Here is a 16,003-nt window from a genome sequence, read left to right as displayed (position 1 = left end):
TCTCCAAATGGATTATGCCTACAACATTGAGGTCTCCCAGTTAGTTTGTTGCTTCTGAGGTCTTTTGTGGGACAGAGGGGAGGAAAGTATTCATAGTGGGTGGTACAACTTGAGCAAAGTTAGGGAGACGAGACAATGTATTAGTATATTTAGGAAATAGTAAACAGTTGTATATACATATCAACCCATCTCAGTAGGGGGAACACCTTAAGAATTGGACATGAGCATTTATTAGAAAACATCACAAGTTGGTCTGGGAATTGAGAAGCTGAGTAATTGTGTGGTCTGTGGTTTTCAGAGCAGTTGGCAGTGGTGCCAGAGTTCCGTGGGCTGGGGCCCCTCTTCAAGTCCTCGCCTGAGCCTGTGGCCCTCACTGAGTCAGAGACAGAGTATGTCATCCACTGCACTAAACACACCTTCACTGACCACATGGTGTTCCAGGTGAGCAGGGAGGGCTGAGGTCCTGCTAAAGCCTCTTAGGGCCAAGGAATATTCCCAGGTGTGATGGGTCCTATAGGGTAATGTCTCCCCATACAGTACGTTGGTGACTGGGTCTGTCACCAGTTGGTATGTCTCTTACACCCTTGACCCAGGACCTTTTTGGCTTCTGTGTGTCGGCATGGAGACATGGAACCTGAGCAGGGTACCTGGGATGGGAGTTAGGTTGGCTCATATAGTGAGAGATAGCTATTGCAGTGGGAGAGGCAAGAGATTCTTAGACCTAGAACAGTGCCTTCAGTAATCCCATACCCCCTGGTCCAGTTTGACTGCATGAACACACTCAATGACCAGACCTTGGAGAATGTCACAGTGCAGATGGAGCCCACTGAGGCCTATGAGGTGCTCTGTTATGTGCCTGTGCGGAGCCTGCCCTACAACCAGCCTGGGACCTGCTACACACTGGTAGCGCTGCCCAAGGAAGACCCCACAGCTGGTGAGTTAATTTCCAGATACCCTCAGGATGAGAATGAGCTGGGCAGCTTGTGCACCAGTCATTTATCTCTAATTAAGAGCTTTAACTCCTTGATTTTAGTTCTGATAAAAAGAAGAATGGCTAAGTTCTGGGTACTTTTCATTTTCTCCTCATAGAAGACCTATGGGGATAAGTACTGCTGTCCCTATTCATAGATGAAGAAACCAAGACTTGGGTTAAATGACTTGTCTAAGTTCAAACAGCTGGTAAGAAGCAGAACCCGGGTCTATTGGGTCCTCAAATCAGTACCCTTTTATTATACCATGAAAGAGTACAAAGACAGACACAAACACCAAAACATTCCAAATCTTTTCCTTCCAAGGAAACCACCAGCTTCTTTTTCCAACCTGTGAAAGTGAGCCTGCAACTATTATGTGGGTGTAGCCATCCTGTGTCATTTCTGCTTTCCTCTTCCCCACAAGGGGACGCCTCAAACCCATGACTTGACTGTCATACCCTTCAACAAGGTGTTGCCTTCTGTCCAGATTTGTGGGGCTGGGTGGTATATTGTCACTACTGATAATGTGGCAAAGACCTAGAGAGCCAGCTGTTGTCACCTACCCCATGGAGGAGCTCATCCCCTGTAGTAGCTAGGGATATCTTGACCACCCAGCCTTCCTTTCCCACAGTGGCCTGCACATTCAGCTGCATGATGAAGTTCACTGTCAAGGACTGTGACCCCACCACTGGGGAGACTGATGATGAAGGCTATGAGGATGAATATGTGGTAAGAAGCTAGGGTCAGGAGGCTCAGTTTTATACATGAAGCTGAGAGCAACTCCCTCCAGAAGCAGACAATCAGACTTGAAACATTTTTTTGCTGTTTTGGGTTTTATAGCTCTCTTTGAAAGAAATTGTTTTTAACTTGAAAAAAAATGCATGCTCATATGAAATGTAAACTTGGGAAATGTAAAAACACAGTATAAACAAACATTACCCATAGTCCTTGGAAGTTATTTTGGGGTGGGAGTAAAGAGTTTCTAATTGAGGTCATTCTGTACATTATAGGTCTTGCTGTTTTCACTTGAAACCATAGTGTATTTTCCTATGTCATTACAAATGCTTCATAAACATGATTTTTAATGACTTTAAAATATTCTTACATAGCTATGTCATAACTCAATTCCTTTAATGTTAGGCATTTGGGATTCCACATTTTTACTATTTTGAATGCTTCATTAATAATCCCTTTGGGTATAAATTTTTATCTGCATTTCAGATTATGTCTTTAGCATAGATTCCTGGGAGGGTAGAGATGATTTTAAGACTTTTCGATTCATCTTGTCAAATTACTTTCTATAGAAGTTGGATGAGTTTGCATCTGCTAACCAGCCTTTTTGTGCACTGAAACAGCCCTTCCAATTCCACCTTTCTGAGCTTAGATGGAATCATTCTGTCATTTGACCATGGCGCAATGGCTCAGTGCCACCTGAGTGTAAATCATGATGCTCAGTTTGGGGATAGAAATTGTTAGAGCTCCTTACAACTAGAGGGCTAGGCACTGTGCAGTACAACTGACATCACTATTGTGTTGTGATATCCTAGAACCATTGTTGAGGAAGGACCTTCCCTGAGCCAGCAATGACCCAAATGGGCAGGAACTACCCTAGGACCAAGTGAGCTCCTTGGGAGAGCTGGGTCTGAGGCATTGCTCCTACTGTTGGGCCTAAGTCCTACTTATGCACACCTTAAACATCTGCTCAGTGAAGATCTGTTGGTTGAATGATTGGGAAACCTTTATGTACACTTAGTCCAAGGTGAGGGTGGTAATTATGTGTCATGTTCAGGAAGCACACAGATAAGATGGAAGTGTGGGCAAATATATGTCAGGCCCAGAAGACAGAGCTGAGATTAAGGGAAGGACCTATAGGAGTGACAGAGTCATAGGAGTCAAACTGCAATGAATGTTCCTATACAGTACCTGGATCCTTGAGGCGCTGATTTTAGGCTGGCTTCAGAAGGGATGTGATCTTACATTTAACACCCTCAGGTGAGTACTTGGGTCAGAGTGTTTTCCAGTGGAGTACTTGACTGTGAGCACTTTGAGGACAAGTACCTGGTCAAATTGCTGTATGTCCCCAGAGCCTGGCAGTATTCAGCACCTGGCAGTGCTAAGTGTATTTCAGGAAGATGGGAGCACTGAGTTCAGGGCAGAGGCCCAGAGGTATACAGAGCAAGGACTCTCTACTTGAGGTGTGTGCCTAACGTTTAACTTCCATCTCCCCAGCTGGAAGATCTAGAAATCACTATAGCTGATCACATTCAAAAGGTTATAAAACTGAACTTTGAAGCTGCCTGGGATGAGGTAGGAGATGAGTTTGAGAAGGAGGAAACATTCACCTTATCTACCACCAAGACTCTTGAAGGTAAAATCCTTGGCTACTGTTGAAGTACTTCTCATATTCCCTCCTGGATCCTTCTTCTCTAGGATCCAGGGCCATGACTACAGCATATACTTCAGATGCTACTTCATTAAAAGCCCCTCAGAGCAGGGTTAGGGGATGGAGGAGTTGTGATGGCACATAGTAGGCAATTTATGTGTCTTAACTAATACAAAGTAATATCGAATGTAAACTAATTGAAAAATGAAACTAGAAAAAATATGTAGCTTAATGATACTAGGATTTCTCCCTACAGAGGCTGTGGGAAATATTGTGAAATTCCTGGGAATGCATCCTTGTGAGAGGTCAGACAAAGTGCCCGATAACAAGAATACCCACACATTACTCCTGGCCGGTAAGCAACAGTTCTTGTTGGGAGGGGCCTGGGTAGTTTGTAGCCTAGATGCCATTGCATCCTGGGCTATGGGCTCCTGCTGGGAACATAGGGAGTCCAAATTCCTGATGTTGGAAATTCAAAATGGTGGCAACTTCCAGTCAAGATGGAGGTATAAATAGACTTGCTTCGCTTCCTTGCACGACCATAAGAAGGATCACAACTAACCTCAAAACGAAAAATACCCAGAACTGCCAGAAAATCAAACTATGGAAGTCTGATAAGCAAAGATTTAAAGAAGCCATATTCATCCAGACCAGTAGGAGGGCCAGAGACGGGGAGCTGGGGCAGAGAGGGCTCAGTGTGGCAACAGTGAGGCAGCTAGCAGAATACGCCATCCCACATTCACGTGTGGTGGATAAAATCGGGAGGGATACCTTGGGAGCAAGTGAAACCTTGGGAGCAAACGATCCCAGCCCCAGGCCAGACTGTGCAGCCCAGGGTTCCAGCATCAGGCAAATAAAGCCTTATACCTTCTGGCTGTAAAAACCAATGGGGGTTGGGGTGGCAGAAGAAACTGCCAGTCTCTTGGAAGAGGCTGTTTAAAGGGCCCACACAGTCCTAGAACAAATGCAAACTTACCCACTCTGGAAACCACCACCACAGCAGCCACGGCTGTCCAGCAAGACAGGACACCAGTTGCATATGGAAAGGGGGTGAAGTGACTGGAAACAGCGCAAGTGTCGAGCAAGCCTCAGCAGCATTGACCTCTCTCCAACCCCTCCTTTACATACAGAGCCAAAAAGTGGTGAAGTGGATTGCCCCACCCTGGCGAATACCTAAGGCTCCACCCTATACCACTTAACAGGTACACTAAGACAGAGCAGCTCTACACAATTAATACACTGGAACAAACACAGGTAGGATGCCAAATCCAGGAGACAAATGTGGCCCAGAGGGTTTTAGCCAAGATGGAGGCATAGGTAGAAACCCTTCAGTTCTTCAAACAACCAAAAGGAGGATAACAACCAATCTAAAATCAATAAACAACCAGAAGTGCCAGAAAATCAAACTGCATGGAACTTCAATAACCAAGGAATTAAACAATCAACCAGACCAACCAGGCTGGTAAGATGGGTAGATGGAGAGAACCCACAGAAAGGCGGCAGACCAAGCAGTCCAGGCTGCCTGAGAGAAGCTGCATGGAGGTGGTGGATCATGCGAGAGGGACTGGCTGAATGGGAAACTGAGACTCAGAGCTGACTGTGGACTATAGCGGGGGTTGCCCAATGGGAGAAACTCCCAGTCTCACACGAGAGTCCAAGGTCCATTGGAAATTGGGGCTAGAGCCCAGCAGGCGAGCTGCAATGTTCCCTTTCTGGCCCCATCCCCCACAGACAGTGACACAGCACAGCAACGAAGGTTGCCCACCCTGGTGAATACCTAAGGCCCTGCCCCCTTACAACTTAACAGGTGCACTGAGACAAAGAAATAGGGCCCAAATGAAAGAACAGTGCAAAACTCCAGAAAGATCTAAGCAAGGAGGAGATCACCAGACTAGCTTATGGAGAGTTCAAAGCCCTGGTAATAAAAATGCTCACAGAACTGATTGAGCTTGGTCGAAAAATGAAAGAATAAATGAAGGATACCCAAAGCGAAATAAAGCAGAATATTCAGGGAACCAAAATGACAGGAAAGAAACCAGGACTCAAAATAATGATTTGGAACAAAAGGAAGAAATAAACATTCAACTGGAACAGAATGAAGCTACAAGAATTCAAAAAAATGAAGAGATGCTTAGGAACCTCTGGGACAAATTGAAATGTTCCAATATCTGAATTATAGGGGTGCCAGAAGGAGAAGAACAACAGCAAGAAATTGAAAACTTATTTGAACAAATAATGAAGGAAAACTTCCCCAATCTGGCAAAGGAAATAGACTTCTAGGAAGTTCAGGAAGCCCAGAGAGTCCCAAAGAAGTTGAACCCAAAGAGGAACACACCAAGGAACATCATCATTAAGTTACCCAAGATTAAATATATAAAGAGAGAATCCTAAAAGAAGCAAGAGGAAAGGATAGAGTTACCCATAAAGGAGTGCCCATAAAGGGTAACAGCTGATTTCTCAAAAGAAACCTTGCAGGCAAGAAGGAGCTGGAAAGAAGTATTCCAAGTCATGAAAGGCAAGGACCTGCGTCCAAAATTACTCTATTCAGCAAAGCTTTCATTTAGAATGGAAGGTCAGATAAAGTGCTTCCCAGATAAGGTCAAGTGAAAGAAGTTCATCATCACCAAGCACTTACATGAAATGTTGAAAAGACTTATCTAAGAAATTGAAGAACTGTTCTTCAAAAACTATGAAGAATAGAAAACTATGAAAAAACTATGAATATCAAAAACTATGAACAGTAAAATGACAGCAAATCACAACTATCAGCAAATGAACCAGGAAAAAAAGGAAAAACAATGAAAACAAACTAAGCAAACAACTAGAACAGGAACAGAATTAGAGAAATGTGATCATGGAGGGTTTTCAGTGGGAAGGGGAAGGGGAAGAATAGGGGCAAAAAGGTACAGGGAAGAAGCAGCATAATTAGTAGGCATAAAATAGAAACGAAGAGATCAAAAATGGAATAGGAAACAGTTCAAAGAACTTACAGGTACAATCCATGGACATGAACTACAGGGGAGAAATGCTCTGTAGGGTTGGGAGGTGCAAGGCGGAGGGAGATAAAGGTGGAAAAATTGGGAAAACTGTAATAGCATAATCAGTAAAATATACTTGAAAAAAATAAAAGAAATATGGCTCAAGTTAAAGGGTATAACAAAATCCCAGAAAAAGAACTAAGTTAAACTGAGATAGGCAACCCATGAGATGAAGAATTCAAAACTGGTGATAATGATGTTCAGATAATTTATTGAATGTGGCAAAAATATAATGGAAGAAATGAAGTCTACACTAAGTGAAACAAAGAAAAATCCACAGGGAACCAACAGTAAGGGAAGGAAGTCGGAGTTCAGTAATTTGGAACACAAAAAAGTAAAGAACCAGAACAGAATGAAGAAAGAAGAGTTCAAAAAAGTGAGAGAATAAAATGATTCTCGGAAATCTCCAGAAGTGCCAACTGCTGAATTATAGGAGTGCCAGAGGAAGAGGAAGAAATTGAAAATGTAATGAAGGAGAATTTCCCCAAACTGGCAAAGGAAATAGACTTCCAGGAAGCTCAGAAGAGTTCCAAAGAAGTGGGACCCAAGGAGGAACACACCAAGGCAGATCATAATTACATTACCCAGGATTAAAGACAAGAGAGAATCTTAAAAGCAGCAAGAGAAACAGAGTTACCTACAAAGGAGTTCTCATTCGACTATCAGCTGATTTCTCAAAAGAAACATTGCAGGCAAGAAGGGACTCGTAAGAAGTATTCCAAGTTTTGAAAAGTAAGGACCTATATCCAAGATTACTCTACCAGCAAAGGTATCATTTAGAATGCAGGGGCAGATAAAGTGCTTTCCAGACAAGGCAAAGCTAAAGAAGTTCATCATATGAAATATTAAAAGGACTTATTTAAGAAGAAGATCAAAACTCTGAACATTAAAATGACAACTGATTTATGGAAATGAGGGGAAATGGCCACGGGGACAGGGGGACAGACCAGGTGGTGGCACTTGGCCTCTTGGCTGTTAGCCTGATCATCTTTACCTACCTGGGTGATTCTCTTGGTCCCCAGCACCACCAATTTAGGGCGAGTTCTCCATAAACAACTATTAAATGAAGGAAGGAAGGAAACCAAGGCACACAAAATGTCATCATCTTAAAGAAAAGCAAATGCCCCAGTGGTTTGATTGGGGTCAGCCCCTGAGGTGGTAGAGGTGGAAGGTAGGGTTTGGGGGAGCTGAGCAAGACTGGGAATGCACACCAGAGCTCTTCCAACAATGCCAGCAATTCATTGACAGCCAGCGTGTTATCCACAGGTATTTCCTTTCCCGAGCCTATGCCATTGCCATCCGACTAGTTGCTGGCCTTCTGCTGCTCCTGTTTGTGGGAGTGTTCATCACCTATGTAATGCTAAAGAACCAGAAGGTGACCAGGAAGGCTCAGTGAGGGCCCAGGGAGGATGACATTGCTGACCCCTTCTCTGGCACCCCTCCAGGGCATACCAAGGGTGGGGTCCCACAGGACTTGTCCAGGCATTGCTGCCCCCTTGAGCATGACTGCCCTGGAGATGCCCCTGAGGGATGGAGCCATTCACATTTGACTGACCAGAACCCTACTCCTCCCCTGCTCACTCTTCCAGAGCCAGGACCTGGAGGTCTCCCTCTCTCCCTCTTCTGGCTTAGGGTCTGAAAGATGCTTGTTTTCTCTACCTCACCTTCATATCCCGTTACTTTTTCCTCTGGGTCGTACCCTCTTGCCTCAATTTCCCTCGTGTTACTTGCTGATGTTTGGAATTGGTAGCTTCCGAGATATCACCTGGCTCGTCCCCACATTTCCTTTTCCTCCATGAAGATAGCTTTCCCAGTTCTGACATAGCCTGGGACCTCACAGAACTTCTGGATTTGAAAAGCCTAGGTAAAGGACTGACAGGCCTTGGAACCAGCACCAGTCCCTAGGGCACATTAAAATGGTAACAGCAGGCCCTCAGACCCACTTTTCATGGAGGCCCAGCCCATCAGCCCCTAGTACTGGCCTATTGAGGAGATCTGGACAATAAACATGGATGGTGTGTTTAAAAAGAAAGAAAATTACAACAAACACAATTACCAGCAACTGAATCTAAAAAACAAAAACTAAGCAAACAACTAGGACAGGAATAGAATCAGAGATAATGGAGATCATTTGGATAGTTACCAACTGAGAGGGGGAAGGTGGGGAATGAGGGAAAAGGTACAGTGATTAAGAAGCATAACTGGTAGGTACAAAATAGAGATATTAAAAATAGTGTAGGAAATGGAGAGGCCAAAGAACTTATATGCACTACCCATGGACATGAACTAAGGTGGGGGGATTGCTGGATGGAGGAGGGTTATTGGGTGGAGGGAGGCAAAGGGGGAAAAATTTGGACAACTAATAGCATAATCAATAAAATACTTAAATTCACAAAGTAAAAAAAGGCCTGCAGTGAAATGTCTCCCTCCTGACCCCTGCTGCCAATCATCCAGTTCCCTTCCAATGGGCAACCATTGTTACTATCACAAACAATGCCAGTATTTTCTTCCAGCAATTTTTAAAAATATTTTTAAATTTATTTTTAGAGACAGAGGTAAGGAGGGAGAAAGGGATGAAGAGAAACATCGATGTGGGGACCTGGCCCACAACTCAGGCATGTGCCCTGACCAGAAATTCAACTGGCAACCTTTTAGTCCATAGGCTGGCACTTAATCTACTGAGCTACACCAGCCAGGGCTTCTTCCAGTGATTTTATGGATATAAAAGCTAATATGTGCATATTTCCCTTTTTAATTTCAAATGTGTGGCCCAGTTGGGGCATTGTCTTGTAAACCAAAAGGTTGTAGGTTCAATTTCCTGTCAGGGCACATGCCTAGTTTGGTTTCAGTCCCTGGTTGGGATGCACACAAGAGGCAACTGATTAATGTCTCTCTCCTTTTCTCTCTTCCTCCCTTTCCTTCTGGGTCAACGAGCGTGTCCTCAAGGGTAAAAAATTTAAAAAATGAATAAGTTTTTAAAAATTCAAATGTTTATGTACAAATGGTTTTATTTTTTCACTTGACAGTACATCTTGGAAATCTCTGTTAACAGTTTCCTAATTATTTAACAAATTGTGGTAAAATATACATAACATCAAATTTACTATTTTATTCATTTTAGATGTATAGTTCAATGGCATTAAGTATATTTATATTATTGTGCAGGTATTGCCATTATCCATTTTTAGAACTTTTTTTTAATGTTCCCAAACTGAATCCTCATTTTTTTTTGGTAGCTGGCTGAAATTCCATTGTATAGATATACCATAATTTTATAAAACCAGCCTGCGTTAATGAACATTTAGATTGGTCCAGTCTTTTGATATTACAAACAATGTTAAAGTGAATAGTCACATATATACATGAGTACATACACACATACTTTATTTTGCTTGTGTGCATGAGATCCAAGTACACTTCTCATTTTGATAAATGTTTCCCATTGCCTTCCATAGAAATCGTGTGCCTTCTCATTCATACTCTGGACAATGCAGTCTGTTAATCAAACTATATGACCTTTGCCAGTCTGGGTGGAAAATGCTATCTTGGTATAGTTTTAGCTTACATTTCTTGTATGTTGAATGACATCAGACATCTTTGTAAATGTGAAGTACCATTTATATTCCTGTTTTGTGAATCATTTTCATATTTGTCTAATTTTCTAATAGGAATGGAATTTTAAGCAATCGTCATGGGATTTTTAAACACACAAAAAAATTTAGTACAGTGAACCCCCCATGTGCTCATCTTCCAGCTTCAACAGCTATAGCATCTATAGCCCTACTCGTTGTCTTCCTCGCCAGATTATTTTAAAGCAAATTACAAATACAGCATTGTATATGTAAATCTTTTGTATCTGTATGTTCCTGTAAGAGATAATGGCTATTTTAGGGGGAGATACAATTATCACATTTACAACGATGAACAAAAGGAAATAGATTTTTTTTCTAAATGTTTATAAACAGGGTTGGGAGGTAGCTCTGCTTCAGTGCCCTGCTCACAGCTGACAGTCCCTAAACCCATGTTTCTGACCACAGTAAAGCAACCCAGTCCCCTGGGTCTTGCTGACACCTGCTCTGTGGTTTGATCATGGTGGGGCTGTCCCCTTCATCTGTGCTCTTAGGTTCAGCCAACATGTGTGAGAGCCTCTGTGATACCAGGGAAACCCTTTTATGCCCATTAATTCACTTGATATTTGGCAGAAGCTTAAAATATGATTAGTATTATCTCTTCCACTTGTTGAGGATACTAAAGCCCAGAGAGGTTAAGTGACTTGTGCAAGGCCTCACTCAGAAATTTTAGCCCAGTTTTCCTGTTCCCAGGTCCGCTTTCCAGTTCACTACCCCAGAGCTGCCCTGATCAGTTGCTACAAATTCCACTTAAGTATAACCTCTGCAGCCGCCTTCTGCCTTATACACCTGTACTTCTCTCTTCCCTTCTAGGTGTGTTCCGGGGTGGTCATGACATCCTGGTGCGCTCCCGGCTGCTGCTTTTAGACACAGTTACGATGCAGGTGACTGCCAGAAGTTCAGAGGAGCTGCCAGTAGACATCATCTTGGCATCTGTGGGCTGAGGCCACCCTGCATAGACCCTACTCCTACCCTTTCCCCCCATTATGCAGAATTCAGACCTTCCTCCTGTACCCAGTGGAAACTCCTTCCTAAGCCTCTGTATTCAAAAACAATTAGGAATCATCTTTAATTTAACCTTTACCCCGGGACTGTTAGGGGGTAACTTTTTTTTAAAGGATACTTTTGGCTTCTATTAGAACTTGCCGCCCTACCTGCCAGGGAAGGACATCATAAGTTAATAAAATGCTCATATCTCTTGAACTTATCCCTGGAGAAACCATCTTATCCCTATAAATAAACCAGCATGTTATTTACTGAATGACTATTACTTCTGCAGACTCATGTTTAGGGTCTCCGCCTTCCCCTTTTGGCCTCCCCACAACCAAGAACACCTATCCCCTGTACATTCATAGCAGTCAAAGGGTTGCCATGAGGCAGGACCCTCTCCTACTCATCTCTGTCCTAGCCCCACACCCAGGAACAGGACCAGTGCAGTTTTGCTGAGGGAATGACACCAGCTGACAGGCTTTGAATGCATGCATTTATTCTTGCATTTTCACAAATAACATTCCTTTCCTAGGTGATAGAGGTCCCAGAGGGTTTGGGATTGATCACCATTAGGTCTGAAGTAGAATGTGTGCTGTAATTTGCCTGCTCCTGCTTTGGTCCAATTCAGGGAATGCCCAGAAGGGAACAGCCTTTACAGAGCACTTTATTGGCTCCAGATGCAGAAATCCCTGTTTTATGCCCCAAGGAAGCAGGCTCAGAGGCCACCTCAGCTGCATTTGTAAACTCAAGACAGGTGGTTTTACTCTGTGGCTGAAATACAGCTGCAAAGCCCATTTTTAAAAATCCAGGCATGATGTCATGGCTGGTGTACTTAAGTGGGCCTGCAGGCCAAAGGACCGCTGGTTCATGTCCCAGTCAGGCCGTAATGCCTGGGGGGTGTTTGAGAGGCAGCCACACGTTGATATTTCCCTCTCTAAAAATAAAGTGTTAAAAAAAAATCCAGGCCTCATCCTTAGAGACCATGATGGGTAAGGGGGTGAAGGTGAGGGCCTTGAGAGGGCTCATTCTGGTGCCCACTGAAGTTAAAGTAACATGTTTGATTCATGAAAGCTTTTCTGATGGTCCAATATTTGCCCCAACCTATGAGACAGTTCATAGAACTGTTAAGTAAAATGTTTTCTGATTTCACCCCTACCATGACCTGGTGCCCTACAGTTTACTTAGCATCTCTGCCAGCGTCCTTGGAACGAGCCTTGTCCTTGCGGATTCTTCCCTAGCCCTATTCCTTCGCTTTGCTGTAGAAGGGCAGTTAACCCCGCAGGGTTGGGGGGGGTGGGGGCGGGGGGCGGGCAGACAAATATGGAGGAAAGTGGAGCTCCAAGAACCCTAGTATCAAGGAGTCCGTAAAGGCAACCCTAGTCCCCTGAGGCACTTAGAGAATATTGAGATCCCAGGGTCCACGCCCTGATGGGAAAGGGAAAGGGAAAGAAACGAACTGCCCGGGCGTTAGGTATATCAAAGGAGCCACGCTGCACTTGGAGGTGGGGCTAGGCTACGTCACTGGGGTGGGGCCAGGAGCTTGGCAGGCAGAGTGTGAGAGCGGAGAGTGACGCTTGCCAGCCGGCGGGGCCCAAAGTAAAGGTCAGACCGCCGGGGTAGTCAAGCTGAGTTAGAGGGAGGAGATGTAGACTACTGGTGCTGGTCCAGGTGGGGGTGAGGCGACACTGGCGGCCGACTGGGCCAGGGCTGAGGTGGGGAGTGAGGCAACTCTGGAGGCCGGTGGACGAAGTGGGGAGGTGGGGTAGGGCCAAAAGCCGGACCGTACCGCTGTCGCGGAGGGCCCAGGTGACGCCAGCGGGCGGCCTTGGGGCCACCTTGATGCCGAAACTAGTTCCGGAGGTGAGGCGTTGTGGCCTGGGGGTCCCTGGTACTGGAGAGCAGAGGAGCCACGATGGATAAGAAAGAGGCTAAGTTTGGATACTACCCAGAGGTGGCATCTGGTTGCCATCATTGGGATTAGCTGGTGTTCCCTTGGTAAAAGGCTCTAATTAATCTTAGGAGGGGGCAGAAGGAAAGGGAAGTGAGGACGAGACAATATGGACAAAAAGAGTCACCCAGAGGAGGGAGCTAGTGGCTCAAACCTTCTCCCAATGTTTTGTAACCTAAAGGTTGTGAGAAGCCGCGTTGAAGAATGTGCGGGCGAACATCCTGCCATTTACCTAGAGATGTTCTCACGAGAGCTTGTGCCTATCAGGATCGGCAGGGCCAGCAGCGGCTTCCAGAGTGGAGACATCCTGACAAGTACTGCCCCTCTTACAACAACAGCCCTCAATCAAATAGCCCAGTGCTTGTGTCTCGACTGCACTTTGAGAAGGTAATCACTTTATCTGCCTGGGACGTGGTGATTTTCTACCTCTACGTAGATAACCCTTAAACAATGACCCTTAAACAATGCGGGAAGGGGAAGCTGGGTAGGGACGCTAATAATCCCCGCACCCCTGCAAAAGTCTGAAGAGTCTGAAAATCTTTGCTTTATATAACAACTTTTGACCCTCCAAAAATTTTACTAATAGCCTGCAGTTGACCGAAAAAGCCTCACCAATAACACAAACAGTAGATTAACACATATTTTGCATGTTGTATGTATTATACACTGTATTCTTACAATACAGTAAGCTAGAGAAAAGAAAATGTTACTAAGAAAATCATAAGGAAAGTACATTTACAATGTTTATTGAAAAAAAAATCCGCATATAAATGGACCCATGCAGTTCAAACCCGTGTTATATTTGGTGTGATGTGTATGCTCAGCCTCTGAGATGCATCGCAAAACAGTCCTTATTTGACCCCTAGTTGAGAACCACTCTGGGCCTCATTGAAATGTTTTATTGGTATCTTCTGATCTTGCAAGATAACTCGGTATTCTTCAGGCTCAATTTAAGTGCCTTCTTTATAGACATTCTACCCATAATGCATGTCAAATTTATATGACCCTTGTATCAGAATACATTTTTTTTAAGACAGCACCTTCCCAACCTCAGTGATCATCAGGGTCATTTGAGTATCTTTTAAAAAAGAAAAAGATTTCCATGTCTCTTACTAGTTTGTGCTATATCAGAATCTCTAGGCCTAAGGCAGAATTAAGACTAGATAATCTAAAATACCTCTGTTTCTTGACCACTGAAGTTACCATTCTTTCTGCTTGTGTTTTTAATCTTTTTATGTTTATTTACTAAAGTTAGAAACAGATGTATTTTGTGTGGTTATCTGAAGTTTAATTGCTTTCATTCTATTTATAGTATTTACCCACTGTAGTTTTGGAGTAACCAATAATATATAATGTTTTGGTTCTTTGCCTTATTTTTATTACAAGAATGCATGTGATAAAAATGTTTCACCTCAGAAGTTAATCATTTCTCCATATCTTTTTAAAAATTTATGTATTATGTAAATATCCTTGATATATTTTTAAAAATGATTGTTTCCATGCTGGATTTTTATTCCTTTTGATCCATAATGCTTAAGTCATTTTATAAAACTGATTATACCACAGCTACATACTCTTCAGAACTCTTGTGATAATGTGGTTGTCAAAAAAGACTCATTTCTACATTACAGGGCTCACATTATTTTGAAGTAAACAAACTAATAACATTGATCTTTTTGATAAATAAAGCTATTTACATAAAGCAGTTTATTCTTAAGCCATTTAAGAAAGTGCTTTTTTTTAATGAGGGGATAATCAAAATAAAGTTATATCAAAGGGAACCTGGACTGGGAAAGGAAACAGTAAAACATGTTTCAAAAGAAGGTATAACTTGAAGTAAAAAGAGAGAAGGAGTAAGTATATGAAATATTCTCTTTTAGCCTTGGTTCTTTTTGTACCACCTCTTTAGAATTATACAATGAATGTTAGCTGAAAGAAAAATTTGTCTAACAGATGTAAAGGCAGAAGAGTAGAAAGATTGTTACTTGTTGTGAGTTACCCAATCTGTGATGGATAGAGCAGTGTTCCCACTCAAGTGGATGTTCTCCAGAACTAGGAATGGGGAAGGTGGAGCCCCTGGCAAGAATAGCCCTCCTTTTGTGTCAGGGGTATGAATTTGCTGATTGATGGGTGTGATGACTCTACATCTTTAATAAATTATATTAAGGTTGCTAGGGTTTCATAATTTTAATAAATCGTTGAGGTCTCATTTTTTCCTCAAACCTGTAAATTATGAAGCAAAATTAGACTTCCAGCCAAGATGGAGGCATAGGTAGATATGCTTTGCTTCTTGCACAACCAAAAGAAGGGCAACACCATTTAAAGAGAAAAAACAACCAGAACTGCCAGAAAATCAAACTGTATGCAAGTCTGACAACCAAGGAATTAAAGAGGAAACATCCATCCAGACTGGTAGGAGGGATGGAGATAGGCAGCTGGGGCAGAGAGGACATGTAGCAAGGCAAGCAGCTGGCTGGCCAGGTGGGCAAGGAGGCAGCTGTCAGAGCAGGCAGTCCCACATTCATGTGCAGATAAACTGGAAGAAACAACAGGGGAGCGAGACAGACTGCACAACCCAAGTTTCCAAATAAAGCCTCAAGACATCTGGCTGTAAAAACCTGTGGGGGTTACAGTGGTGGGAGAAACTCCCAATCTTATGAGAGAATCCATTGTAGGGACCCACAGGATCCTAGAATCCACACAAACCCATCCACTCAAGAATCAGCACCAGAGGGGCCCAGTTTGATTATGGGTAGCAGGGGAAGTGACTGAAAGCTGGGGCAAGAGCCAAGCAAGTAGCATTATTCCCTCTCTGACCACTCCCCCATATACAGCACTACAACAAAGCAAAGTGGGTTGCCCCACTCTGGAGTATACCTAAGGCTCTGCCCCTCACAATGTAACAGGTTCACAAAGAAAAAGAAATATGGCCCAAATGAAATAACAGATCAAAACTCTGGAAAAAGAACTAAGTGATGAGGAGATAGCCAGCCTATCAGATACAGAGTTCAAAACACCAATAATCAGGATGCATGTAGAAATGG

General features: G+C 43.4%; 3 protein-coding genes across 6 annotated transcripts in view; all 3 read left to right on the top strand.

Moving 5' to 3' along the window:
• Positions 1–11,282, top strand: part of COPG1 (COPI coat complex subunit gamma 1) — a 29,608-nt gene extending 18,326 nt beyond the window's left edge. Inside the window, exons 19-24 of the mRNA XM_028523672.2 lie at positions 299–441; positions 763–934; positions 1,603–1,700; positions 3,201–3,339; positions 3,611–3,709; positions 10,835–11,282. Of these exons, the coding sequence (XP_028379473.1) occupies positions 299–441; positions 763–934; positions 1,603–1,700; positions 3,201–3,339; positions 3,611–3,709; positions 10,835–10,965 (782 nt within the window). The 3' untranslated portion in view covers positions 10,966–11,282. The remainder of the gene's footprint in view (positions 1–298; positions 442–762; positions 935–1,602; positions 1,701–3,200; positions 3,340–3,610; positions 3,710–10,834) is intronic.
• LOC118496903 (dolichol phosphate-mannose biosynthesis regulatory protein-like) lies at positions 3,855–8,509 on the top strand. Its single transcript, XM_036010116.1, has 2 exons — positions 3,855–3,860; positions 7,555–8,509. Exons 1-2 carry the CDS (start codon positions 3,855–3,857, stop codon positions 7,786–7,788), a joined length of 240 nt encoding a protein of 79 aa, XP_035866009.1. The 3' UTR covers positions 7,789–8,509.
• A 1,238-nt stretch (positions 11,283–12,520) lies between the features above and the next one.
• The window catches only part of HMCES (5-hydroxymethylcytosine binding, ES cell specific), a 33,038-nt gene continuing 29,555 nt past the window's right edge, over positions 12,521–16,003 (top strand). Inside the window, exons 1-2 of one of the 4 annotated variants that reach the window (XM_028524896.2) lie at positions 12,521–12,613; positions 13,141–13,346. In XM_028524896.2, coding sequence (XP_028380697.1) covers positions 13,164–13,346 — 183 coding nt within the window. In that variant the 5' untranslated portion in view covers positions 12,521–12,613; positions 13,141–13,163. Of the gene's footprint in view, positions 12,614–13,135; positions 13,347–16,003 lie in introns of all 4 variants that reach the window. The other 3 variants (XM_036009408.1, XM_036009409.1, XM_036009410.1) reach the window with 3 other exon arrangements.

This window comes from Phyllostomus discolor, chromosome 9, assembly GCF_004126475.2.
Source record: "Phyllostomus discolor isolate MPI-MPIP mPhyDis1 chromosome 9, mPhyDis1.pri.v3, whole genome shotgun sequence".
Lineage (NCBI taxonomy): Eukaryota > Metazoa > Chordata > Mammalia > Chiroptera > Phyllostomidae > Phyllostomus > Phyllostomus discolor.
The sequence above is the reverse complement of the archived record's forward strand: the minus strand, read 5'-3'. Positions and strand labels throughout refer to the sequence as shown.